The sequence below is a fragment of the Chelmon rostratus genome, chromosome 22 (genome assembly GCF_017976325.1).
Source record: "Chelmon rostratus isolate fCheRos1 chromosome 22, fCheRos1.pri, whole genome shotgun sequence".
Classification (NCBI taxonomy): domain Eukaryota; kingdom Metazoa; phylum Chordata; class Actinopteri; order Chaetodontiformes; family Chaetodontidae; genus Chelmon; species Chelmon rostratus.
Genome location: NC_055679.1, coordinates 18,493,045 through 18,515,997, shown reverse-complemented (window position 1 = coordinate 18,515,997; position 22,953 = coordinate 18,493,045). Strand labels below are relative to the sequence as shown.

Genomic DNA, 22,953 nt, shown 5'->3' with positions numbered 1-22,953 from the left:
GTTAAATGAGTGTGTTATTTATTTGGACCTTTACTTTTGTAGATGCTAAGACTTGTGTTTACATTGTTCCAGTCTTTCCATGCCTGTACAATTCCAGAACGTCTCTCAAAGGCATTACCTAAAGTAAAGTGAAAGCTGTTCTTGAACCATTTGGAGTACATACATGGCTTTAGCCTCTTAAGATGCAACACACTGAATCTTGACATTATAATGTCAAAGAAAATTATTTTGTTTTAAAAGCATAAATCATTTCAAAGAAAACGCTGTTTACTGTATCCAGATTAATATATTTTGGCCATCTATATATTTATGTATCTTTAGATAAGGACATTTATCATATGAATGTTTCAAACTCTAATACAAGCATTTACACTGAACTTGACTTCAAATTATCCGCTGAATCAGCATAGCCTTGTTTTCAGAATTTCATTGGCTATAAGAAACGCCAATCATCTGCGCAGTAAGTTACAATTGGCTCGACCTTTGAAGAGGAGAGGAAGCACTTCTTTTCAGCATTGATTCTTATTGGCTATTGCAAGTAGTGTGCACGTTCAAGATCCTAACTGGCGCCAATCAAAATGTCAGCGTGCACGTGGTATTTTGAAACCAACATGTCGCCTGTTTACCACATACTATATGGAGTTATAACAGAAAATGTGAAAGATTAGCGCGTGTTTTTGGATCTGCTGGACCATCGCAATGTAACCACACTTCTTTGTCGGGATTGGTGGCTTGCTGCCAGACTTTATGGGTGAGTTTCCTCAGTTTTGGAATTGTTTGTTTGTTGTTGGCGTTGATTGTACGTGCTGTTGTGATTTATCTTGGAATGATTTGCATCAATCGAATCATTTAAATAGTAGGTTTCTAGCAACGTGTCGCATGAGTACAAACTAAAACTAGCCAGATGAGTAAACAGACGAGCAAATTTCGGCGTTTTTGAGAAATAACGTTTGTCCACAATTTTGGCATGGCAGACAGGTGTAAATACTTCAATACTCATGATCCTCTGCTGCCGCCGGCATGAGGCGCGAAACGGAGCGGTTGTTGCGCCATAGTTTTGGAATTTGTCCACAGTTTGGAGCCAGAATGTAAAAGTTTTAGCTGCAGATTGTGTTTCCAGCTTTCACAGCGCCGCCACATTTACCTTCCACTGTTAGCAAAGCGCCAGAATTTTAACTCAGGGATTGGATGGTTCTTGCCGAAATGTATCTCGGGAGTTGTAGTTAACGGCTGCCTCAAAGTTACACAAGTTTGAACGTCTCACTCTTTATTTAACAACCAAGTAATTTCTAATGATGCTCTTAATTTTTTGTACTTTCGTACTTCTTCAGACGTCATGTAAACCTAGTTATTATAGCTGTCATAAAAATGAGGTGGAGTACAATATTTAATCTGAAATGTAATGAGGTTGAAGTATAAAGTAAAAAAGTATAAAATGAAAGAACTCAAATACCTCAAATTTGTACTTAAACCCAGTACTTATGTTAGTGTACTCAGTTACTTTTCATCACTGATATAAAGTACTTACTCATAAGAGCTGTTCCTCAAATGACACTTCTTCCTTTCCTATTTCCTGTTAAAATACGGCTAAAGAAATGCAGCACAGGCTGATATATAAAACTTTATTTTACATTTATTAAAGAAGTGTAAACATTTCCACAAGCTGCTCACTTTCAACCAATGAGGAAGAAAATAGTCCACTTCTTTAAATGTTACTATACTGCCCCCCTCTGGAGAGAGAGAGAGGCAATCCATTTAGTAGCTGATGCTCACATGGTCAATATGTGTTACATATCTTTAACATTTGACTGAGTTATGACTTCTAAATATCCTCCATGAGCTGCGTGTCACATCCACCGCTAACCATCCATCAGCCGTCAGACGACAGTAATATAATAACATTTGACAGTGTGGAGGTAAACCTGAACGTCTGTCTGATCAGCTTCCCTCTGCTGTCTGAGCAGTTTGAGCTCAGTTTGACAGAAGAAAACCTGATTTTACAGTACGGTCTGCTCAATCTGCTGCTGTCTAAAGTGTAGTTCTTCATGAGGAACACAGGGAGGCAGTGTTGTCATGTTTTACCTCTGTTGAATGTATTATTAACTGGCTCACCATCTGCCAAAAACAAACATTAATTTTCCTCCTGGAGTATCCAGAGACCTGCTGTGAATTTGTCTCCATCAGGTTTCTATGAATCACAAACAGGAGGCTGGTCTCTGGGGAAAACTCTGTGGACGCTGTGTGTCCTCAGAGTGTCTGAGGTCCATGTCAGTCCAGCAGTTTTCTGCTGGGAAACATCCACACAGGACTTCTGACACAGGAGGAAATTATGAGGCATACTGATACATGCTCATATTTCAAAGGGAAGCAGGTCCAGATGATGCATAATTAGTTAATTATGTGCAACCTCAACCTATTAAAACTCAAAAGGAATAGTTTAGCATTTTGGAAAAGAGTTAGATGAGAAAATTCCACTGTCATATCTGATAAGTATTGAGCCCGTTAGGTAGTTATTATTATACTGCATTATTCTATTATTATGCACTACGATGTTACTATATACATTCTTACTATATGTAACTATTATCATTGTTAATATTCTTATTATTCTAGTATTAGTATAAGAAATAGTAGTGTTCTATTATTATTATTATTAATGTAGAATGTTGTTTCTGTATAGACAGCTATTGTAGCATAATACAGTTTACATATTGACATTTACATATTAATAGTTGATTTATATCAGTGTACATATTTTCAAGCATATTTTTAGACATTTCTAAGTTATTTCTTATTTCTATTTTATGTACTTGTTCTCTGGTGGATTTCCCCTCAGGGATCACTGAAGTATTCTGATTGTGATTAGGGAGCCTTATAGGTGGTGGAAGGCTAGCTGTTTGCCTCTGCTTTCAGTCAGTATGCTAAGCTAAGCTAAACCTTCTGAGCTCTGTATATATAGCAAACAGATGTAAGAGTGGCACTGTTCTTCTCATTTAACTCTCAGCAAGAAAGCAAAAGATGATTCTAAATCTAAAAAATCAAACAAAATCATGTAAAATAATAATTACAAATAAGTGACATTAAAACCAAATTCAAAGCTAATTGAGCCTTGAAGTGCAGGGATTCAAAGCACTGGAGCAAAGGTCAAAACCAGTATAAAAATAACTTTAAAGTCAAAAATCGTGTGTTTATTCATCATCATGTGATTGTGAACATCATAAATGAAAAACACAAACAAAAGAAGAAGACTCTCCATTTGTATAAACATCTTTTATTGGATAATTGGACTTAGATCTGGCTTTTCTGCCCATTTCTCCTCAGAAGAGTCACCGATTTGGGCTCCAGTCCAGACCAGTTGGTTCCTGGTTACTGGTAGTGCTGTTTCTGTTTCAAAAGTCTGCACTTGGTCCAGTCCATCCAAACCATTTGTTTCCTACAACGATGTTACAAGAATAAACAATGGGAAAGTCGTATTTGATATACAAACTGTTATACAATGGTATAAACACATTTAACCCTTGTGATATTGGTAAGACATCAGTACCAGTGGGCAAGTTTCTGTCTAACATTCAACATCTCTCCGAACTGTCGCCAGAAAAACAATATTTTTCGAATACGCTTCAGTTTCACATCATTAAAACACACAGATCCTCGAACAGCGGGCGAAAAAATCTACTTACAGCGAAGGCTCAGTTCCCTGTGCTGATCCTTCATCCAGTCGTTTCCTCTAAAAACCGCTCAGCTAAACATCACGTGTGCAGCCCACGTCTGTCCGACACTTACCGAACTGTCGCGTAACATGAGGAATATACAGATCGCTGTGTGAGAGTTCAAGCGACACTTCACACAGGTTTTGTGCCAAACAAATTTTTCACAATCCATCATTCACTATCCAGTATGTGAGGTTAGTGGTTTGTAAATTATTTTTGACAGATATTTCTGTGGAATCTCAACATTTCCCCAAAAAGATGAGTCGAGGAGTTTTATAGCGTTGTGGCAAAGGGCAAAGCATAATTTCTTTAATGTTATTTAAGAGTGCGTTAATGGCTGTCGTCGGCATGGAATGACAGTGCGTGGCAACATGAATTGTTTCACATTCGGCGTCTCTGAGTTAGCTTCTGTTCTGCTAGCATCTGGAGCTGAAACAGCGGTCTCAAAAATGGCTTCTGTTAACAGTAAGCAAACATGTTCCTGATATTTTCATCCATACTCTAAAATAAATGGCTGTCTGCCCCTGAGCTGGACAGTAAAAAAAATTAGTCTTTATGCTAAGCTAGGCTAACCACATTCTGACTCCAGCTCTGTACTTGATGCACAGACATGAGTAGCATCTCAGCAGGGATGGAAAAAGCAAAATTCCCTAAAAATCACATTAGATTTTTAATAAGCTACCCTTGACCCGAGCAGCAGTTATTAATGTTATTACGCTTCAAGTTTGATGTATCAGACCTGTCAGAAAATCTGTTTTCCAGTTGTAATTACAACAACGAACTCTACTGCCAAGTGAGGAAACAAGTAATTACTTTCTCTTTTGTGAAATAAACACGAGCTAGAATTTATGCAATATTTTGCTGAAAGCTAACAAAGCAGTTGTTGTTTGATGTTTATTCAAATGAACAGATAGTCAGATGTTAATGTCCGGCACGATTTCTGGTAGAATATGGACAGAAAACATGTTTCATGAAAAACGTCACATGTTACAGAAGCTAGCATACAGAGGTTAGCTAGCAGAGTGGGCTAAACGCCAGGCTTGAGCTGCACCAGCTATTCAGAAATCCATTCCTTAATCTGGTGATTTACTAAATCAGGCTGGACCATTAAACCTGAAGGGATGTCTAAGATAGTGACCACTTCAGTAATGTGTGAATCGGTTGCTAGGAGGCATGATTAATGCAGTCCAATGACGAGCAATCAGCTGTGTAAACAGGAAGTCACTGTAGCATCACAAGCTAGCAGTAGTAGCAGAGTATTCAGTATTAGTTGTAGTAGTAGTCGTAGTAGGTGGTAGTATTGAGACATTTTGTAATGAGAGTTAAATGTCAGATTATGCTAACCTAACAGATGTAATTTAGTAAATTAGTCAAATGTTATTGACATAATGTTTCACAATTTGAGGTGTTTTTTTTTTTGAAATGTTATTTAAAATCTTCAAGATTTACATCATTATTAAACTTATCAAGTTTCAGATCAGACTGTACTCCATATTGCCTCTCTTCACCTCAAATCGGTCTGATATTAGCATGCTAGCATTAGCTTTGTCGGTTGGATCAGTTGCACAGGTACACCTGGAAGTCACTGGATGGAAATATTGAATTTAGTCATGTGTAAAACTCCACTTAAACCCTTCACGTTAGAGTTAGGGAAGGTTTGAACTTCTGACCAGCCGGTGCAGCCGGCGCCTGTCGCCTCCTGGTAGACCTTTAGTGTAACAGATTTCACCTGCACGTTTTGAGTGTTGCCTGACAATGAAGTGAAAGTGAACGGTTTATGACGAGCTACAACATGAATCCAGCGGGTTTGGATTTAAAAAAAACTGTCAGACTTTTGAGAACTGAATTCCTGAACCACAGCTGATGGTAACGATGGCGTCTAAATTTGTTTTTGTACAAGCTTAGAAAACATTTGCCAGTACCAACTTTGCCCTCTAAAATACTTTTCTAACATCTGTTTTCCACTGTGATCTTCCAGTTCAGATCCACACACATGCAGGAAACCTACTACAAACGTGTATGTGCCTCGAGACACCTTGTTTTTGGCTTTGACTTCCAAATCCACTTTCAGTTCTACTCTTTAAGGCACTCGCCGGTGGCAAACAGAAGGCAGAAAGAAGCTAGTGTTGGCGAGGAATAAAGATACAGACGTTCTTAACAGATAAGAGAGTCAGATGTCTTTATATTTTTCAAATTAAAATAAACTATTTGTAGAGTGAGTAAAGATTTGAGCTCTTATGTCGGCAACAAAATGAGGCATTCTGGAAAAGATCTGAACATCAAAAGCAACAAAAAGTGACAGTTTAATTTGAAAAGCTGGTGGAATTTGGCCAAAAATCTTCTGCTGTCTGAACATCAACATCACTGAAAACAACCTCCCAAAAAGTTTCACATTTCAACAGTTTTTATAAAAGTACCACCAGATTGTTTCACACACAATTGTTTGTTCCCCTTATTTCTTATTTCTACACTCAAAACATAAAAGTCAGGCGACAGTCCAATGCTTGGAACTTACACACACTGATAAAACACACATGGTAGGTTCTTGAAGTTATTTGGCACCAAAGTGGCTTTGAAAAACAAATTTCTGAGAGAGAAATGCCCACAGAAAGCTCACGAGAAGCAGAAATAAAAAAGCTACGATGGGTTTATTTCAGTCTTTGTATCCGGAGGTCGTCGGGTGCCAAACCTCGCCGGGCGTCCATCCACACTTTAAGGAGACGTGAGTACAAAGTCACAGCACCGGCCTTAAGGTCGTATTGCTTCAGAATTTAAAGATGCAGTTTGTAAGACTTGAAACCTCGCAGGAATCGATAAATCCAACTTCACAGAAAAACCCCAAAGCAAAAACACAAAGAAGCTTTGAGCACAATTTCTTCTTTCCCAGAAACTGAAGGTCCATCATCCAACTTACAAACTGCATATTTAATATTTCATATTAACTCAAGCACTACAGAAAGCACGAGGTCTGGGCTCAGAAGGCAAACATTAATGCAGCTCTATGATGACTCTCTGGTGATGGTGATTAATACTGTGTAGCACAGGAGAAGATAAATTTACACTTCAGGTGTGTAACGGCACTTAAACCCACAGACTGCACTACATCATCTAATAACTTGGTCCTCAGTTCACTCGTTCACAGAGTGCTTAATAATATAAATGATCACATGTTTGATGTAGTGATTTTTTTTTATCCCATATTTCTCTAATAAACAGCTGACATGTTTTTCTTCACTCTGCTTTATGGAGCTTTTTAAAAATACATCTTGAATATCGACACATTGATGACACTGTTACACAAAATTTTATGGACAGGGTTTGTGCAGGACTGATCGACAAAGCAGCTGATTTCTGATGAAACAAACCTCGTGAACCTTATGAGACATTTAATGGGCAGAATGAGGCGGAGGCACATGCAGGTGCTGCATAACAACTACAGGTATGTGCACAAAAATACAGACAGAACATTTTGTGTGAAAAATATTTGTCATGCCTTAATTGTATTTGATTTGTTTTTATGCATCCTAAACCTCCCTTCAACAAAAAGCAGGAGGGACGTAAATTGTTCGGAGACATCCAGATTTTTGGCTGCATGTTTTAAACTTATGTAAGTTAGAACAGGACAGCAGTGCTGATGCTAACTGCACTAACCTGCTGAAATCAAGAAAGCTGAAGTCTAGTTGCATTGGATGCATATTTTTTTGTCACGATGCAGCTCTAAGAATGCTGGCAATGCACGTATGCCACCTATAAAGACTGGATTTAATCCAATTGAACATGTTACCGCCTTAGATTTGGATTTGTTTTAAACCTTTTTAAAGGATCCATGGATCCATCCCCAGAAGACTCTTTCTTCAAGTGTGGAGTTCAACAGAAAAGTTAAAAAAAAAAAAAAAAAAAAAAAGATGCAGCATTATATATGAAGGGGTATTCAAAAGAAGTGGCATTATGCAGATTATAAAAACAAATCACACTTCAAAATAAAAGTGTTGTTTGGCTGTCGTGGCTGTTTAGACCACATGATCAGGCAGACATGATTTCTCACATACAGTAAAAACAAGCTGGTCCGAGTGGCAACGGTGTTGATAACTACTGAACTCACTCTCTCACTCACTCACACTAACGCACTCACACACACACAGGTTATGACATGGACCACCCTGATTAACACTTTAAAAAAGAAAAAACTAAGTGGCACTGTATCGGTCTATTAAAAAGATAAACTTCCTGTTGTATATGGAAATGCAAAGCCTGCTTACAGCCTGCATACAAAGAAGAAGAAACTAAAGAGAAAATGGTTCAGCTGTGATTTGAGTCACCAGCACAGTGTCATCAGCATAGAAACACACACCACAGCTAATCTGATATGAAAAACAACATTTGGCCATGATACAAGAAAAGTCTATGTTGCAGTTTGATTTTTGGACTTAACTCATCGTACCCTGAATTTACTCTCCACAGTTGTGCCATCAAGACAAACCAGAACCCTTGATTGGTCAGTGGTGTGTACCGTAGTGGGTTTTCATTGGTTGATTATTTTTAGTTTGAAGGGAAAAGTTCATCCAAGCATTTTCACGCTTTGGGATGAAAGCATTCTCTGTTGCTGACAAGAGATCAGATTTCCTGGTTGCCATTTAATGTGGCGACAGAAAAACTGACCTCAGATCAGGAGTTAGAGGCAAATTCACTTACATCCACAGTTCATACACTTCGCCGTAATATGATAAGGAAAAAGTGGTCACGAAGCGTCCTGGAGCATCCGTGCTTCCAATCCAAACTTCCAAAAGAGTTGAGTAGCAAAAAGAAAATATTTGGCAATGTCTCATTACTTCAATTATATTCTTCAATTATCCAAAAATCTTCAATCTTCAGTCCTTGTATGTTAAAAATAAAATTTGTGGTGCAGAGAAGCCAAACACAAACCGAACGCCTTAGCTACCATTTAAGAAAATCACTCGTTGATTTCGCAGAGCTCCCGTCTGCAGCCGTATTACGGTCGCCGTTTGCGTACCACCTTGGTGTTTGTTTAGGGATGCCATGTGGAAGTAAGCCGTACAGCCGGAGTAGATGTCAGCGCCTCAGTTTCCACCACTAACACTTCATTTGTCCAAACTCTCCATTCCTCACCCTTCCTGGTCCTCGTTATGTGGTCAACAGCTTCCTGTGGCTCCACTAGCCCCTCCCACTTCAGTCCTTACATGGTCAAACATTCGTTAGAGTCCGTGAGCTCGTCCTCCTTTGAGTCCTAAAATGGAAAACAACATCCTGCGTTTCAGTAGCCGTTAGCTCCTCCCCCTGACCCCTCCCTGAGGTCAGAGGTCAGAGGTCAGTGACCTTGTTCTCCAGGGCGGCAGCGATCTGTTGGAGGCGGAGGGTGAGCTGTCTGTTCTGGGCTGCTGGGTCCTCGTCCAGCGACTGGATGATCTGAGGAAGACGATAATACAAAGTTTTAATTCCTTCGATTTGGACTCAAAATAACAAAATGAGCGAGTTTAAACAGAAGCAGCTGAGAGTCAATAATGTTTTCATGACAGCCAGTGTTTCCCTGTAGAGTCACTGTCGAGTCACTCCACCCCGGCTGAACATCTTGCTTGTGCTGCCATCTAGTGGTGGCTGAATGCTTTGTATTATCCTGCGACATATAGCACTTTAGATAACACGTGATTTTGGTAAGAAAATTGAGCAGTCCGGCTGTTTCTTGCTCTGTTGGAGTTTGTTGTAGTGATGTTGTCATGTGACAAGTAACGACAGTCAAAAGTATGAAAATCTGACGCTGTAACAAACCAGAATTATGCTTCAAAAAGCGTCTTCTGTTTGTCTTAAATCTGATCAGACACAGTTCGTTTGCATTCTGTTGTTACTGAGGATAATAAATCTGGGTTGCACAGCTGGCTGTGAATCCTGCATTTATATTTAGAAACTGAAAGACATTTCTCACCACATCGTAGTACTTGCTGGCGTACTGGTACAGCTGATGTAAGGCCACCTGGGTGTTCAGCTTGTCTGTGTGTTGCTACAAAGCGGAAACACATTAAAACAGTTCAAATCCACTTGGCAGTCGTGCAGTGCAGCAATGATAATATAACAGCGAAATCCACCAATCTATGGTTTAATTACAACTCAACAGTACGTTTGTTCATACAGCAGCTGACTGCACACACCCAAACAATAAAGTACAGACAGAGAAGCTGACTACTCACTGATAGTATTTGTAATTGTCAAGGTTGAGCAGATCTGAACTATTTTATATACAGTTAGATAGTTTAACCTCAAGCATCTCGTGTTTTTATGTGTTACATCTTTATCTGTACCTGTGAGTTCATGTTGTGGAGTAAAAAGTACCAGATTTCCCTCTGAAATGTGCTGAAGTTGAAGTATAAATGAGTATAAAATGCAAGTATGGTACTTGATAGCACAGTTACCAGTAATATGTACACTGTGCACAGTATTAACGACAGTTAACGTAACAAAACACACACACACACACACAGAAGGTGGTTCTTACCCTGGACACCTCAGCAAGGTGTGTATTCATGTCCTGGTCACTGACTGGAACCATCTGTCTGATGCCCTTGTAGTAACTGGGGAACACACACACACACACACACACACACACACGTCATGTGATCAGATGGAATTAACATTTGTGCCTCAAACTTGAAAACCTGTTTCCGTATTTCCTGTTTTGGTCTAACTGCGTTCACACCCGGCCTAATGAACGCTGCTGTGTTTGAAACCTGCTGCGGACCAATCAGCAGAGACCACGAGACAAAGAGGGTCTCTGGTTTGTTTGTGTACTTGTTGACTCTCTTGGTAAATGTTCGTTATATATTCTGCTGTTGTAACTTTCTCAGTGGAAACCTGTGCAGCTGTCAGAAGCACATGTAGCCCAGCTGTTGTGCCCAAACACTATCACACCCACACATCTGTTCGTTTAGTATGTTTAGTGCTGCAAACGTACTCGTCCACCATCTTCTTGTACGTTGAAATCTCTTTTGCATAGAGCAGCTTGTTGCTGGGAGACTCCTGCAGTCAGACAGAGAGAGAAAAACAGACATCAGATCAGTTTTCAAAGCTTCTCACAATCGTCTTCATTTCCAAAAAGCTAAACTTGGTGGAGTGAAGATGTTCAGCAGAGAAAATCCTCTCCTGGACGCTCCTGCGCTGTTAATCATCATCAGTCTGTGGCGTTCAAACAGTCCAGCTTCATTTTGTGACTAAGTGTTATAATTAACTCCTGCCGCAGCCAGTTTTCATCAGCCTGCCTCTTCATCTGCTGCACCGACTTCCTGTTTCCACAAAGACTTCTGACAGCAGCCTCTGAAGGACTGAACGTTTTCATTTACAGATCTGCTTGAAATCATAGAAAGAGGAGTTTCTTCAGCTTCAGAGTCATCTGTTTAGTAATCAGTGACTGGGCATCGTTGGTCACACTGCAAACAGGAACTGCTAATTGCTAATTTAGCATAATTATAATGGTGCCAATTTACCAAAATCTTAACAAATTCAGGCTTAAAAACGAGGCTCCAAAGAGAACTGTACCTGCCCGCGGCTGCCTTTACAAGAGCAGATTTTGCTCTTTCTGTCATATTGATTCCCAAATAGGTTTTAATGTCATGTTTTTGACTTGACACAAAAGTCACATTTCACATCGAGCTTATTTCAAAATGAAACCAGAAGAACGAGAAGCCGTTCACACAGACGGCGCTGAGAGATCCACTTTAAAAGGCCGCGATGTGGATGAGGATGAAACAGCAGGTGACTGCAGCACAGGAGCTCCAGACAGGATTAAAACCTCTGATCAGTGCAGGTTGTGTTCAGATCTCCTCTCCGTCCGCCTTCAGACTCTGACGCTCTGTATGATCCTCACTGGTGTGAACTGACCCTGCTGAGTTTGTGCTCCGTCTTGGTGCAGGCGTCCATGAAGGTCTGAGAGATGACGTGCAGCGAAGCGTCCACCACCTCCGTCACGTGGACGTCGAACATGAAGTGGGGGTTCCTCAGGATGTTCACCCAAAAGCGCAGAGGCAAGCTGAGGAGACGGAGAGACTCGGGTCAGAACGTCTGCCGCTAAAGTCAAGACCCGTTAAAAACCTTGTTAAAAACACCTGGAACTGAAAAATCACGTCAAATAACAAGAAGAAACCAAGTGAAACTAATGACTTAAAAACAACCATCACAGTTCAGTCAAGGTGAGTTCAAATACGTCTTATTATGGTTATTTATCACATTAGATTTAGAACTCTTGATGCTGTCTGAAAGAAAAGTTAAATGAAAAGTAAGAGATCATTTAAAGAGTTTACAGTTTGAAGTTTGTCTTCTTTTAATAAACTTTCCAAAACCAAATACCCAAAAACAGAAGTGCAAAGTACTGAGTGCAGTAAAATGTTCCTGTGACTGTTCTCCTGTTCTATCTGATCTCATCAGATTACTGTGACTCAGTCGTTCATGTCAAAGCAGGATTTTACTGTTGGAGCTGGTTGAGCTTCATTTGAACTAATGATTCTTTTCATTCTGGATCAATCTGCTGATTATTTCCTCCATTAATCGATCGATCGTTCGGTTTGGAAACATTGTGAAAATAGTGAGAAATGTGGTGACGACGAGGCCAAAGTGACGCCTTCACAGTGTTTGTTTATTACAAACACATTCAGATCATTCAGAGGAAAAGCAGCAAATCAAACATCTGAGAAGATCAAACATCAAATGATTTTACAGCTAAAATCGCTTCACTGAAACCATTAATTTTCTGTCAATCCACTAATTGATTGTACTTGTATAAAAAGTTGGGGAGTTTAATTCATAAGAAAACATCAGATTTGATAAACTCTTCATGTTTTTATGCTGTCAGATAAATGAACTGCAGTGAAAAGTACAATATTTCCCTCTAAGATGTGGTGGAGAAAAGACTCTAGTGCAGTACAAGTACTAAGTTTAGTACTTGGCTAAAAGTACTTTTTACATTCCATCACTGTTCATGTCTGACTGTTTAAGACCTGCTGACACTGTTTCCACCTCTCCTCCATCCTTTCATCTCTGCCTGCCGTCTCTCCCTCCACAGACCACAACCCTCGTCAATAATTCACTGCAGCTAATGAATATTTCATTGTCCAACCTGTGTGTGTGTGTGTGTGTTTTCCTGATGATTGACAGGCGGAGTTCAAGGCAAGTTTGAAAGTTAAAGAAGAGAAAAGCATCTATCCGCTCTCCTCCGTCCTCTTTTCTCCACCCTGAGAGCAGACTGACCGTCAGATCAGGTTTCCATGTCGACTGCCTGCTTTAGGAGCGATGAGGACGCGATGAGCTCGAACACACACACACAAACACACGGCGTGAGGAGCAGTGTAATTATTAGGTTTTCTTTGCATGTCGTGTCGCTCCAGCAGAGATTCAGAGGAGCTTTGAAGAGACGCTGAATCAGTGAAAGAGTCAAGCATCAGCCGTCGGAGCGGTTTTTCTGACGAGGCTGTTTGAAGCACGTCACAGGAGAATCTCCCGCTCGCAGCCCGGATCACTCGCTTACACGTTTTCCTCCTCTTTCTACTCTCGTCTTCTCACAGCAAATCAAGGGTTTACAGAACGAGAACCAGCAGCACAATTACTCAGTTAATCCTGCAGTCGCAAAACAATGTGGATCATTATTTGAAATTTTCAGTCACTTTTCAGCTAAAAATACTCTTTTTTAATGTTATTTATTTAACCTTTATTTTACCAGGAACGACATTAAGAGCCTGGACGTCTCAAATGTGCTTTTTTGTGGGTTTTTTTGGTGTCGTAAAAATCACTGTGACAAATCGTATTACTGCAGAAACCAGCTGACAAACTAGCGAGAAGTTCAACAAGTCTGAAAGTGTCGGATGTTTACGAGAGTTTTCACAGCTGCTGCTGCAGAGACTCACCTGTACAGGAGAGGAAAGCACTCATGAGATCTGACTGCAACGCCAGCGTGTGTGTGTGTGTGTGTGTGTGTGTGTGTGTCGTGTACCTGTTCGTCTTCCAGATGTGCAGCGTCTCCTCGTCCACGTTGTCGTGTCTCAGCGCCTGCTCGTCCAAGAAGTCAAAGAAGTATTTGATGGCCGGAGGGACGACTGAGCTCGAACACAACACGCTGCGGAAGAAATCGTCCACGAACTGCTGCAGCGTGCCCTGTAACACACACACACACACACACAGCTGGAGCTGCTTTTACTCTATTTATATACAGTTTGGTAGTTTAGTTCTGTGGTTCTCAACCTCGGGGTCGGGCCCTGCAAAGGGTCACCGCGTAAATTAATGAGAGCAGGGAGAGAACACTGCATTCATAATCTAATGTGAAATCATCTGTAAAGTAGTTTTATCTGTTAAATAACGGAGCCTGAGGAAGTATGAAAGAGCTGGAAATACTCAAGTGAAGTACAAGTACCTTGAAAGTGTACAATTGTACAATACACACACACACTCACACACACACAGCTGTACCTTGACAGACAGCAGCCTGGTCAGGTAGATCTCAGTGATGGCTTTGGTCATCGCCTTGTCCTTCATGCTTCCTCTCTTCGACTTCACTTCGTCGATGTCATCTGCCGGCCTCACCAGGTGGAAGGTGTTGTCGTCCTCCAGCAGCGAGTTTTCTGCCGGTGAAACGGAGAGAAGCCCTTTTTCAGACGTGGAGCGCAGCGACCTGTTGTTACCTGACAGTTGAGACTCTGGAATGGTGACTGTTTGCTCTCGTGCTGTACGTACATCCACCCACAGCATGCTAACTGCATGACAAGTGGAAATATAAGGAGTGTTTTGGGTGTTTTCACCTGTTCTGCCCCGATCGCATCGTGAGGGGGAAAAGAAGTTGTGTGTGTGTGTGTGTGTGTGTGTGTGTGAGTTTTCTCACTCTCTTCGTAGCTGTCTTGGTGCTGGTGGAAGGACTGTGTGTGCAGAACTCTGGACAGAACCAGCGTCGCGTTATCTCGAACCTGAAAGACGAGAAATTATTCAAATCAGTTCCAGAAATGTGAATAAACGCTGATTCTCTGCACACGGTCGTCACGGCGCTGTTGTCTCACAGCTGCTCTCAGTAAAAGTCTTTAAAGGTCAGGGGGGAGGACCGGAGGAGTGTTTTAGTGTCTGCTGGTGTCTTGCAACGGGACGACGAGCCTCATGGGACTCGACATTTCTCTGCGCTTCGGTGCAGAAGACAAAGGTCTGACGATTAAAATCATCCAGAGTCTGGAGCAGGAACGTGGATTTCAAACTCTGAAGACGAGCTGACTGACAAACGCAGAGAAGCAGCAGGTGTTTGCAGCTGTAATTATCACAGAGGTGGGGTGAAAAACGACCCACATGCTCGCTGTGGACGGGATTAAAATCACTGCAGGTGACGTTAGAATCACTCCACCTCCTCTGGAGAATTAAATCCAGTCTGACTGGAGCTTAAAACTAGATGTCAGAGAGTTTTGAGGCTTTTCAAACGCAATAAAGTGACATTTGGCTGCAAAACACTGGATTTTTGGTACATTTCCAGACGGGAAGCATTTGCCCGAGAGCCTCCAGACAGCAGCAGGCTGCACTCACGTTGTAATGAGCCAGTGTGTTCAGTCTCTTCCAGCGTCCCTCTTTCTGGGAAGTCAAGTCCAGGTCAGACAGGATCTGCCCCGTGGAGCCAGGACGCCACTCTGCGGACGGAGGAGAAATTACCTTTAATGTGCATTTTTCATAACAGAAGATGTCAGCTGGAGGGAGACAGAACTGACAGAAGGTTTTATCTCGCTGTGTCTGTTTGTCTTCTGTTTTCGTCTGACTGTGACTGTTTTTCTTTCTCTCACGTCTCTTGCTTTGAGTAACAGTAATATTATATCTGATGTTCTCTTTAAACTACAGTCAACAATCAATCTGATAGAAATATTTTTTTTTGCCACCGATTCTCAGTGTGCAGTTCCACCACAGGCCTGCAGGGGGTGACAAACCCCTGGTTTGTGACCTTGACGTTGCAGCTTTCAATGACAATAAAATTCTATATTTGCATAAATATCAATATTAATAATAATATTTCGTAAGTGTTTGAGACATATTTTGATGGGGTCTTACCGAGTGCAACGCTCTCCACCTTCGGTCTCTGTGAGTACGGCAGATTCCTGTAGACCTGATCGATGATCTTCTCCTTCACCTGGAGAGCAGAGCATTAACAGTGATCAGGGAAATATCACAGGAGACTGAAGAGAGTCAATATCCTGTCTGATGTGAAGGTTTTATCGACAGATGTTAAAATTAAAGAGCTGCAACTAAAGATACACCTCAGAAACGACGTGGAGGAGCTTAACATTGTATGTGTGATATAAAGTCATGTTCCTGGAGTTTGCTGGAAACCCAAAGTGAGAACATTCGTGCTTCAGCAGGGACCACACATGATAAAATATTTATCTCCTGATGCAGAAACAACCTGAGAGAGAAAACAAACCCACCTGTGAGATGGTGTCACAGTTCAACACCTTTACTGGAGTCACATCTGGTCCCTCCCCGTGCACCAACACCTGCAGAGTCTGACATCACACACACACCTGTCAGCCACACACTAATCCTACAGTCTGCAGAGACTCTTCAGTGAAGCATATTTACATCTGTGAGCGAAAACAAAGTGGGACTGACGCCGAAGTCACCCTTCATTAATCAATTTATCGTTTAGTCAAATATGTAGTGAAAGAATCACATCAGGGCTGCAACTAATGATTGACTTATTGATGATCACAACTTTCTTAAGCCCAAAGTGACGTCTTTCTAAGACACAAAGATATTCAGTTTACAATGAAATGAAACAGAGAAAAGCTGAAAACCTGCATAAAATGCTTTTTTTTTTTTTGGCTTAACATCTAAATTCTGATTTCAGAGGCTTTTCTATTCTGACATCAGTACAGTCAGAAGAAAACACTGAATACTTTATATTTTCATGAATAAAAGCATTTAAAAACACCAAAAAAGATGAAAAAAGCAGTTTTGATCCACAACTCTGATTCCAAAATAAGTTTGGACGCTCTGTAAAACATGACAAGTGGGGACAGGAGCAACAGAAGACTGGGAAAGATGTGGAACGCTCCAAAAACACCTGTTTGGATCATTCCACAGGTAAACAGGTGGATTGGGAACAGGTGAGAGTATCATGATTGAAAGGCTCAGTGGTTCACAGCGAGGATGGAGCGAGGTTCAACACTGATTGGATAAAGGAGTGAATGTGAATGATTGATTCTGCTTTTATTGATGTTTCACAGAGTCCAGACTTTTTGTGTGTACTCACCAGCACAGAGTACTCGACGTCGTCCCCCAGCAGTCCTGTATCGTTCAGGGTGTATTTGGCTTTCTTCATCTTGGCGTCCACTGGACCCTTCTCGACCTGGTGCTTCAAGGCCTTGAACAGTTTGTATAAAGGTTCCCCTGCAGTGTCCTGAAACAAGGACCCAAACAGTGTCAGACCCACGGTGGTTTGATGGGACCTTTTGTTAAACTCCCGCTGATCACAAACATCTTTTCTCCTTCTGCAGTAAAAGTACGAATACCACACTGTAAAAATACACCAGCAGGACTTCAGGGACTCAATTCAGCTGCTGAGTCTAATCACAACATATAAAACCTTCATGGTGTGAAAACTTGTCCTGCAGCTGATGTGTGAACAAAATGTTCAGTACGAGAATGTTAAATTATAGAAACACTGAAGAGCATATCAGCTGCTGCTGTCTGAGTCAACACAGGACAGAGACAGAGGAACGTTTCTGAGAGTCAATTATAACTGAAGGAGCGCGAGAAGAAAGAGAAGAAGAAGACGACGAAAGGCAGGGAAGAGACAAGGAAATGAAAAAGTGGAGGAAAGTGAAAACAACACAGAATAAGTGAAGGAATCTGTGTTACCCTGAGGAACTGATAGAGACAGATGGACATCCAATTACAAAGCATCCTCTCCACCACCGTCTCTGACCTAGATAAACACACACACACACAACAAAAACATTAGGGTTGTACAGAGGCCATTTTTCAATCATATTACATAAACTTAGAGCCTATAAATAAATAAACGTGTATGAGAAAATCATTCCACGTATTGACGATCGTCATGTGTCATGGACGCCTTCAGTGTGACTGTGGTCGAAGGCAGCTGTGTGCTAACGACAGTATCCGTCTCTTCTTCACCTCCTCAGCATGAGTTTGGGGTTCTTGCTCTGCACGTGTTCGTCCATCAGCTCCAGCAGCAGCGTCCTCATGATGTCCGTGTAATACTCCAGTTTTCCGTGCAGCGCCACCGTCAGCAGGGAGGCGAAGTAGCCCCGAGCTCGGGCGTTGAAGTCCGGACGGCTCTCCAGCGTGTGGATGAACTGGAGGAGGAAAAATGGTGGATTTTACATTAAAAGTTTAATTCTTGAACTTAGAAAAAAAAAAAGAATGAAAAAGAAGGACAGTCCACCAAACTCACATTGATGAGGAAGGTTTTACTGTTCAGCAGGTTGGAGAACTGGTTAAGCGCCTGAGCCACGATGGCCCTGCGGGGTTCTGGTATTTGTAGTTTTCTTGTGATCATGGCGTCGTTGGCGCCGTCCTTGGAGGGCAGGAAGAAGTTTCGGTCCGTGTAGGTTTTGTAGTCCAGGAAGGGGATCCGGGCCTCGCTCAGGTCACTGGTGTGGTCCTCCATTTCAATCATCAGATCTGACAGACGCAGGAGAAATCATAAAGTATCCTGTCATTTCTATTTATTGAGGAACTTTCAAACAGTTGTGTTTGTTTACTGTTTAACACATTGTTATACTCAGTAATACTCAGTAATACTTAGTAATACTACAAACTGTAGGGATCGTTTTGTAGTGTTTCCAAAAGCAACAACACAGAGCAAAAGTATAAAACTGGATTAAACAGTGTGTTTATCTGCTTTGATGCAATCATTAGCATGTCCCACTAACTAGCTTACTTCACTAGCCATAGCAGTAACATAGCGTCACAGAGTCAGTATATGCGCCCACTGACGCTACCTTAGTTCATAAAAATAAGGCTCACATCCACCGTGAGGAGGCCGGTACTGGATGCTATCAGGGTTCAAGCTAACGTTAGCAGCTCGGTCCTGCTTTTTATTGGATTTGGGGAAGTTTACACTCCAGCAACACCAGCCCAACGCTACATCTGCTAAACATGTCAGTTAGTTGTCATCCCAAAAGCCTTTTCTCTTCTAACTTTAACAATTAAAAATACAGTTTGAAGGTATAAACGGGTAGCATTAAGCTAAGTAGCCGAGGATGCTGACTTTTTTGCCTCGGACAGCTTTAGCATAATTTTTTTTAATGTGATATCATGTCTTCAGCCATATGTTTAAAACTCCTTTTATACTCCTTTTCTCATTTTCAATCACGTAAAGGAAACATTAAAAAGTCATCTTCAGACTGGTTTCAACCAACTGCTCGAGCTAAAATTAGGTGAATTAGCTAGCTAGCTACAGCAGGTAGAATCTGTTTGGGACAGTTTAAGCATGAAAAATTGGTTGCTGGTTAGAAATAGTGAGTCTGCTTTTAGTCATCTTTGCGTGACATGAATAACTTACTGTTTGAAAAATGTTAAATGGTAAATGTACCTCTGATATCACTGTAAGATAAAAACGGATAGCTTGACAGGTGTAGTAACTCAGGCTCAGGACTTAAAGCATAGTAAATGTTCTATGAAGCTGGACTTCCATTGTTTTCTAGGACTCTCGCATCTTGTGCTTTACATTTTAACAGGATTAAACGTCTCTTTGGAAACGTCTGACATGAGAAGAGTCTGCTGACCACTGAAGCTCAGTAACAGAGCTGTCAGATTCAGCTGAAAACGGTCCACCGAGCTCCCGAGAAGACCTGCAGGGAAGCCTGTGATGTCTGAGCCAAAGTCCGTTCTGCTGAATTGTGCTGGCAGGACTTCACATCATGGACATAAACTGTGGTGACGTCGCCTAATGTGCGAATGCAATGTGTGACAAGATACTGGGAAAGATTCAGCTCTGCAGACGGATGTTGCGTCTGCTGCTTGGCTCGGACACTGGAAACCTCCATGAGGGTCTTGGCGAGCGCAGTGAGCTCTGATTTCACTGGACGGTTCTGGTCTCTCCTGAGACCGAGGCAAACGTTGACGCCGTCAATAACCGAGCGAAATATTAGTATCTGAGCCAGCAGCTGCAGCACCAATGTGGATGAAATCAGCTGTTCACTGTCTGCAGCATTTTCAAGATTTAAAACGTCTCAGCTGTCAGGTGAGCGTCTACCTGTGAACTCTTTCTTGCAGCGATCTCGGACACTTTCCTCCAGATTCTCCAGTTGGTGTTTCACCTTCTCGTACTCTCGTTCTGCCTGCTGACTCTTCCTCCTGTTAATACACACAAGCGCACACACCAGAGGTGCAGACAGGAAGATGTTTAAACGCATCAACACACAGAAAAACAAGCGTGTCTCAGTTTGCTCATATTTTTGACCATCTGTCGAACCTGTAGCAGTAGACGGACACGGCGATGAAGAGCAGCATCGGTACGATGACTGCGGGGATGATGATAGCCAGAGGAATGTCGTCTTTTCTGGCGTAGTAGACCGAACCCACCATCCACTCGCCATGACCAAACTTTACCTGGAGAGAGGTCATAATGTGTGTTCCACTTAAAGACAGTTCAAATGCCACCTCTGACTGAAGCGGATGTGGTTAATAATATGCCGAATTAGCTATTACCAGTTCATGTTTGCAGTGCACTCATGGATGCACAGATAACTATCACTGGATTACTTTGATCCTGAGGAAAACTTAAAATTGTGATGATTCTCAGGGAAGTTCTGAAGCATCTGTTTTCTTTTTTCTTTGCGGATTTATGGTCGTTTATTTGTGTTGGACATCGGAGATAATTACATCCTTGGGAAGCGTAAATCTCGCTGAGTGTCCATGTCTGTCACAGACCATATCCTGTAATTTCCCGATGGTTCAAATCCCGTCCAGAGATGAGTTAAATTACAGAGGAACACAGTGAATATTTCATTCCCAGCCTCTCTGTAATGTTAACCCCGTCTGACTGGAAAGACACATGACGGCTGCGGCCGCATTAACCCTGTTTTATATTTATTATGTAAAGGTGCATGAAGGAAAATGTTCATGTTTACCACGAGCTCCAGCAGGTCGTTGGTTGTGTCTCTGCGCTGGCGTTTGGATCTGGCTCTGGGCTGCGATGAAGGAGCCTCCAGGATCAACTTATCATCCTGCACAGAGACAGCAGACAGAGAAGAGTCACCCAGCTGAACTCAACACATGTGAGACTGTCCCGTTCACCTCCATTACTGATCATATTTTAATAAAATCAACACAGAAATGAAAACCTGTTTCATCTCTGACAGGATGGTTGTATGATGTAACACACCTGACCAGGTGAGGTAGTCTTCAAAGTCATTTCTCACTTCAAAATAAACTACAGGAGCCTCTCAGGGTTTTTTAAAGTCCACACAAAGGTCCTCGGGTGTTTGTTGTGGTGGGCAGCAACTCAAACAGGTTTTTGCTTCAGGTGTGTCACCACAGAAAGGCCAAACTTTACACCAACTACAACCTAATAACTACAGAACAGCTTTCATCTTTTAAACGCTGCCTTTTGCTGCATTTCTGGAAGCCTGTGTTTTTGTAGCATGACGGCATCACCTGCCAGACTCAGCTGAACCAACATCACTGCAGCTTCAGACGTGAATAATGTGACCGTCTGTTATCCTGCGTTTCATAAAAGGCCAATATCAGCTCCATCTTTTCTGCGGAAATCCATTATAAACCCATTACAAACCTTATTTCTTACCAAGCTCCTTTCAGTTTGTGTTTACCTGCAGTATGTTAACGTGACACAAAGCATCTCCGACGAACGCCTGGGCCTCTTTGGCCGTCATGGCCTTGGAGAAACCTCGACCCTGACGGAAGCAGGAAAAGAGAGTGAACTCGACAGATCGAGAGATGAAGAGCGATGGAAGAGTGAGTTTAACCGTCTGTCCTCACGGTCACGATGATGATGCTGGTCTCGGTGATGACGTTCTTGGCGAGCTTGTTGAAGGTGGGGTCGGGGTGGTAGTCGAAGCCCTTCAGCTCCTCCATCACGTTGTCCAGCTGGAGAAGCGTCCTGAGGGACTGGCTGTCGGAGCAGCAGTTCACCGGCGGGGAGTGAAACTGGAGGACGGTGTCGTTCTTACTCAGAGCCTCCTGGACAAACTGAGAGACGGTGAACAGAGTGAATTTAACTGGAGGGAAGCAGAAGGAGTCGATTCGGCTGTTTTCTTCCTTTATGTTCAGATTACAGTATTCACTTTCTTCAAACAAAGACAAAAGAAATAAAGTAGAATAAAAAAGTGAACACAGGAAAGGGCGGCCTTTTATTAAATTAAATATGGCTTTTCTATTCAATCCTAAAATCCTATTTATAAATTTCCTCGTTTCCTTGTTTAAATGCCTTTTCAGGCCTGATGCAAAGCACTCTGAACTGTAGTTACTGAGACTAACAACAGTAGTTAAATATGCATCTTGATCTAATACATTCAAATTGAACTCTGAGCTACAAGCAATCATCTTAAAAATGCACATGAAAGTGGAAACAGACAACGTTTCAACGCCCTCTACTGTTTCCAAGTGGTACTACTGTTGGCACAGACATGCAGCTGCTAACAACACAGGACACACTGAAACCATCAACAGATAAGAAAGAAGAAAAGTGTTCACTTTAATTAAATATTAGATTAAATATTTTAAATCAATAAATGCTTGTTTTTATGTGTGATAAGTTAAATCTTCTTACCAGGCAGTTTTTATGTCAGAGCATTTCACTTGTTTCTATTTAGTCTTCTGAGAGTTCATTATTTAACTTAATGCTTAAAATGAGGATTTCCAGAATTATAAAGCTGTTTGATCGACAAATGTTGTTGTTTTTCAACTGGCAGCATTACTTTTAAGATAACGGTGTTCTTTGAGACAAGACTTCCTGTTCTGTTTGTGGATTATTTTTCTCATTTTAAGTAATATCTTCCCCATTTTATTGTTTTTTTTTCTTGTTTGTAAGAGCTGATCTTTTGCAGGGTACAGCAGGAGCTGGTGGAGGGGGGAGAGGAAGACAACATGAGGAGAAAAAGCACAACTTAATTCATCCATTTAGTCTATAATGGAGACATGAGAGCGTTGGGTCAGGGGTCAAGTTTAGGGTTATTTTGTATTTTTACAAAAATGAAAGTAACTGTGATGGAGACGGTGATAACATATTTCCTGCCTGATGATC

At 41.6% G+C, this 22,953-nt stretch overlaps 1 protein-coding gene across 3 annotated transcripts in view; it reads right to left on the bottom strand.

The window, feature by feature from the left end:
- Positions 1-5,983: 5,983 nt before the first annotated feature.
- The window catches only part of plxnb2a.1 (plexin b2a, tandem duplicate 1), a 164,991-nt gene continuing 148,021 nt past the window's right edge, over positions 5,984-22,953 (bottom strand). For all 3 annotated transcript variants that reach the window (XM_041963494.1, XM_041963496.1, XM_041963495.1), the window contains 20 exons: positions 21,690-21,899; positions 21,521-21,604; positions 20,822-20,917; positions 20,164-20,300; positions 19,945-20,045; positions 18,139-18,368; positions 17,859-18,040; positions 17,580-17,646; positions 16,972-17,118; positions 16,145-16,222; positions 15,771-15,849; positions 15,258-15,358; positions 14,578-14,659; positions 14,169-14,320; positions 13,696-13,856; positions 11,595-11,742; positions 10,672-10,736; positions 10,216-10,291; positions 9,649-9,723; positions 5,984-9,134 (listed from right to left, as the gene is read on the bottom strand). In XM_041963494.1, coding sequence (XP_041819428.1) covers positions 9,030-9,134; positions 9,649-9,723; positions 10,216-10,291; positions 10,672-10,736; positions 11,595-11,742; positions 13,696-13,856; positions 14,169-14,320; positions 14,578-14,659; positions 15,258-15,358; positions 15,771-15,849; positions 16,145-16,222; positions 16,972-17,118; positions 17,580-17,646; positions 17,859-18,040; positions 18,139-18,368; positions 19,945-20,045; positions 20,164-20,300; positions 20,822-20,917; positions 21,521-21,604; positions 21,690-21,899 — 2,376 coding nt within the window. In that variant the 3' untranslated portion in view covers positions 5,984-9,029. The remainder of the gene's footprint in view (positions 9,135-9,648; positions 9,724-10,215; positions 10,292-10,671; positions 10,737-11,594; positions 11,743-13,695; positions 13,857-14,168; positions 14,321-14,577; positions 14,660-15,257; positions 15,359-15,770; positions 15,850-16,144; positions 16,223-16,971; positions 17,119-17,579; positions 17,647-17,858; positions 18,041-18,138; positions 18,369-19,944; positions 20,046-20,163; positions 20,301-20,821; positions 20,918-21,520; positions 21,605-21,689; positions 21,900-22,953) is intronic.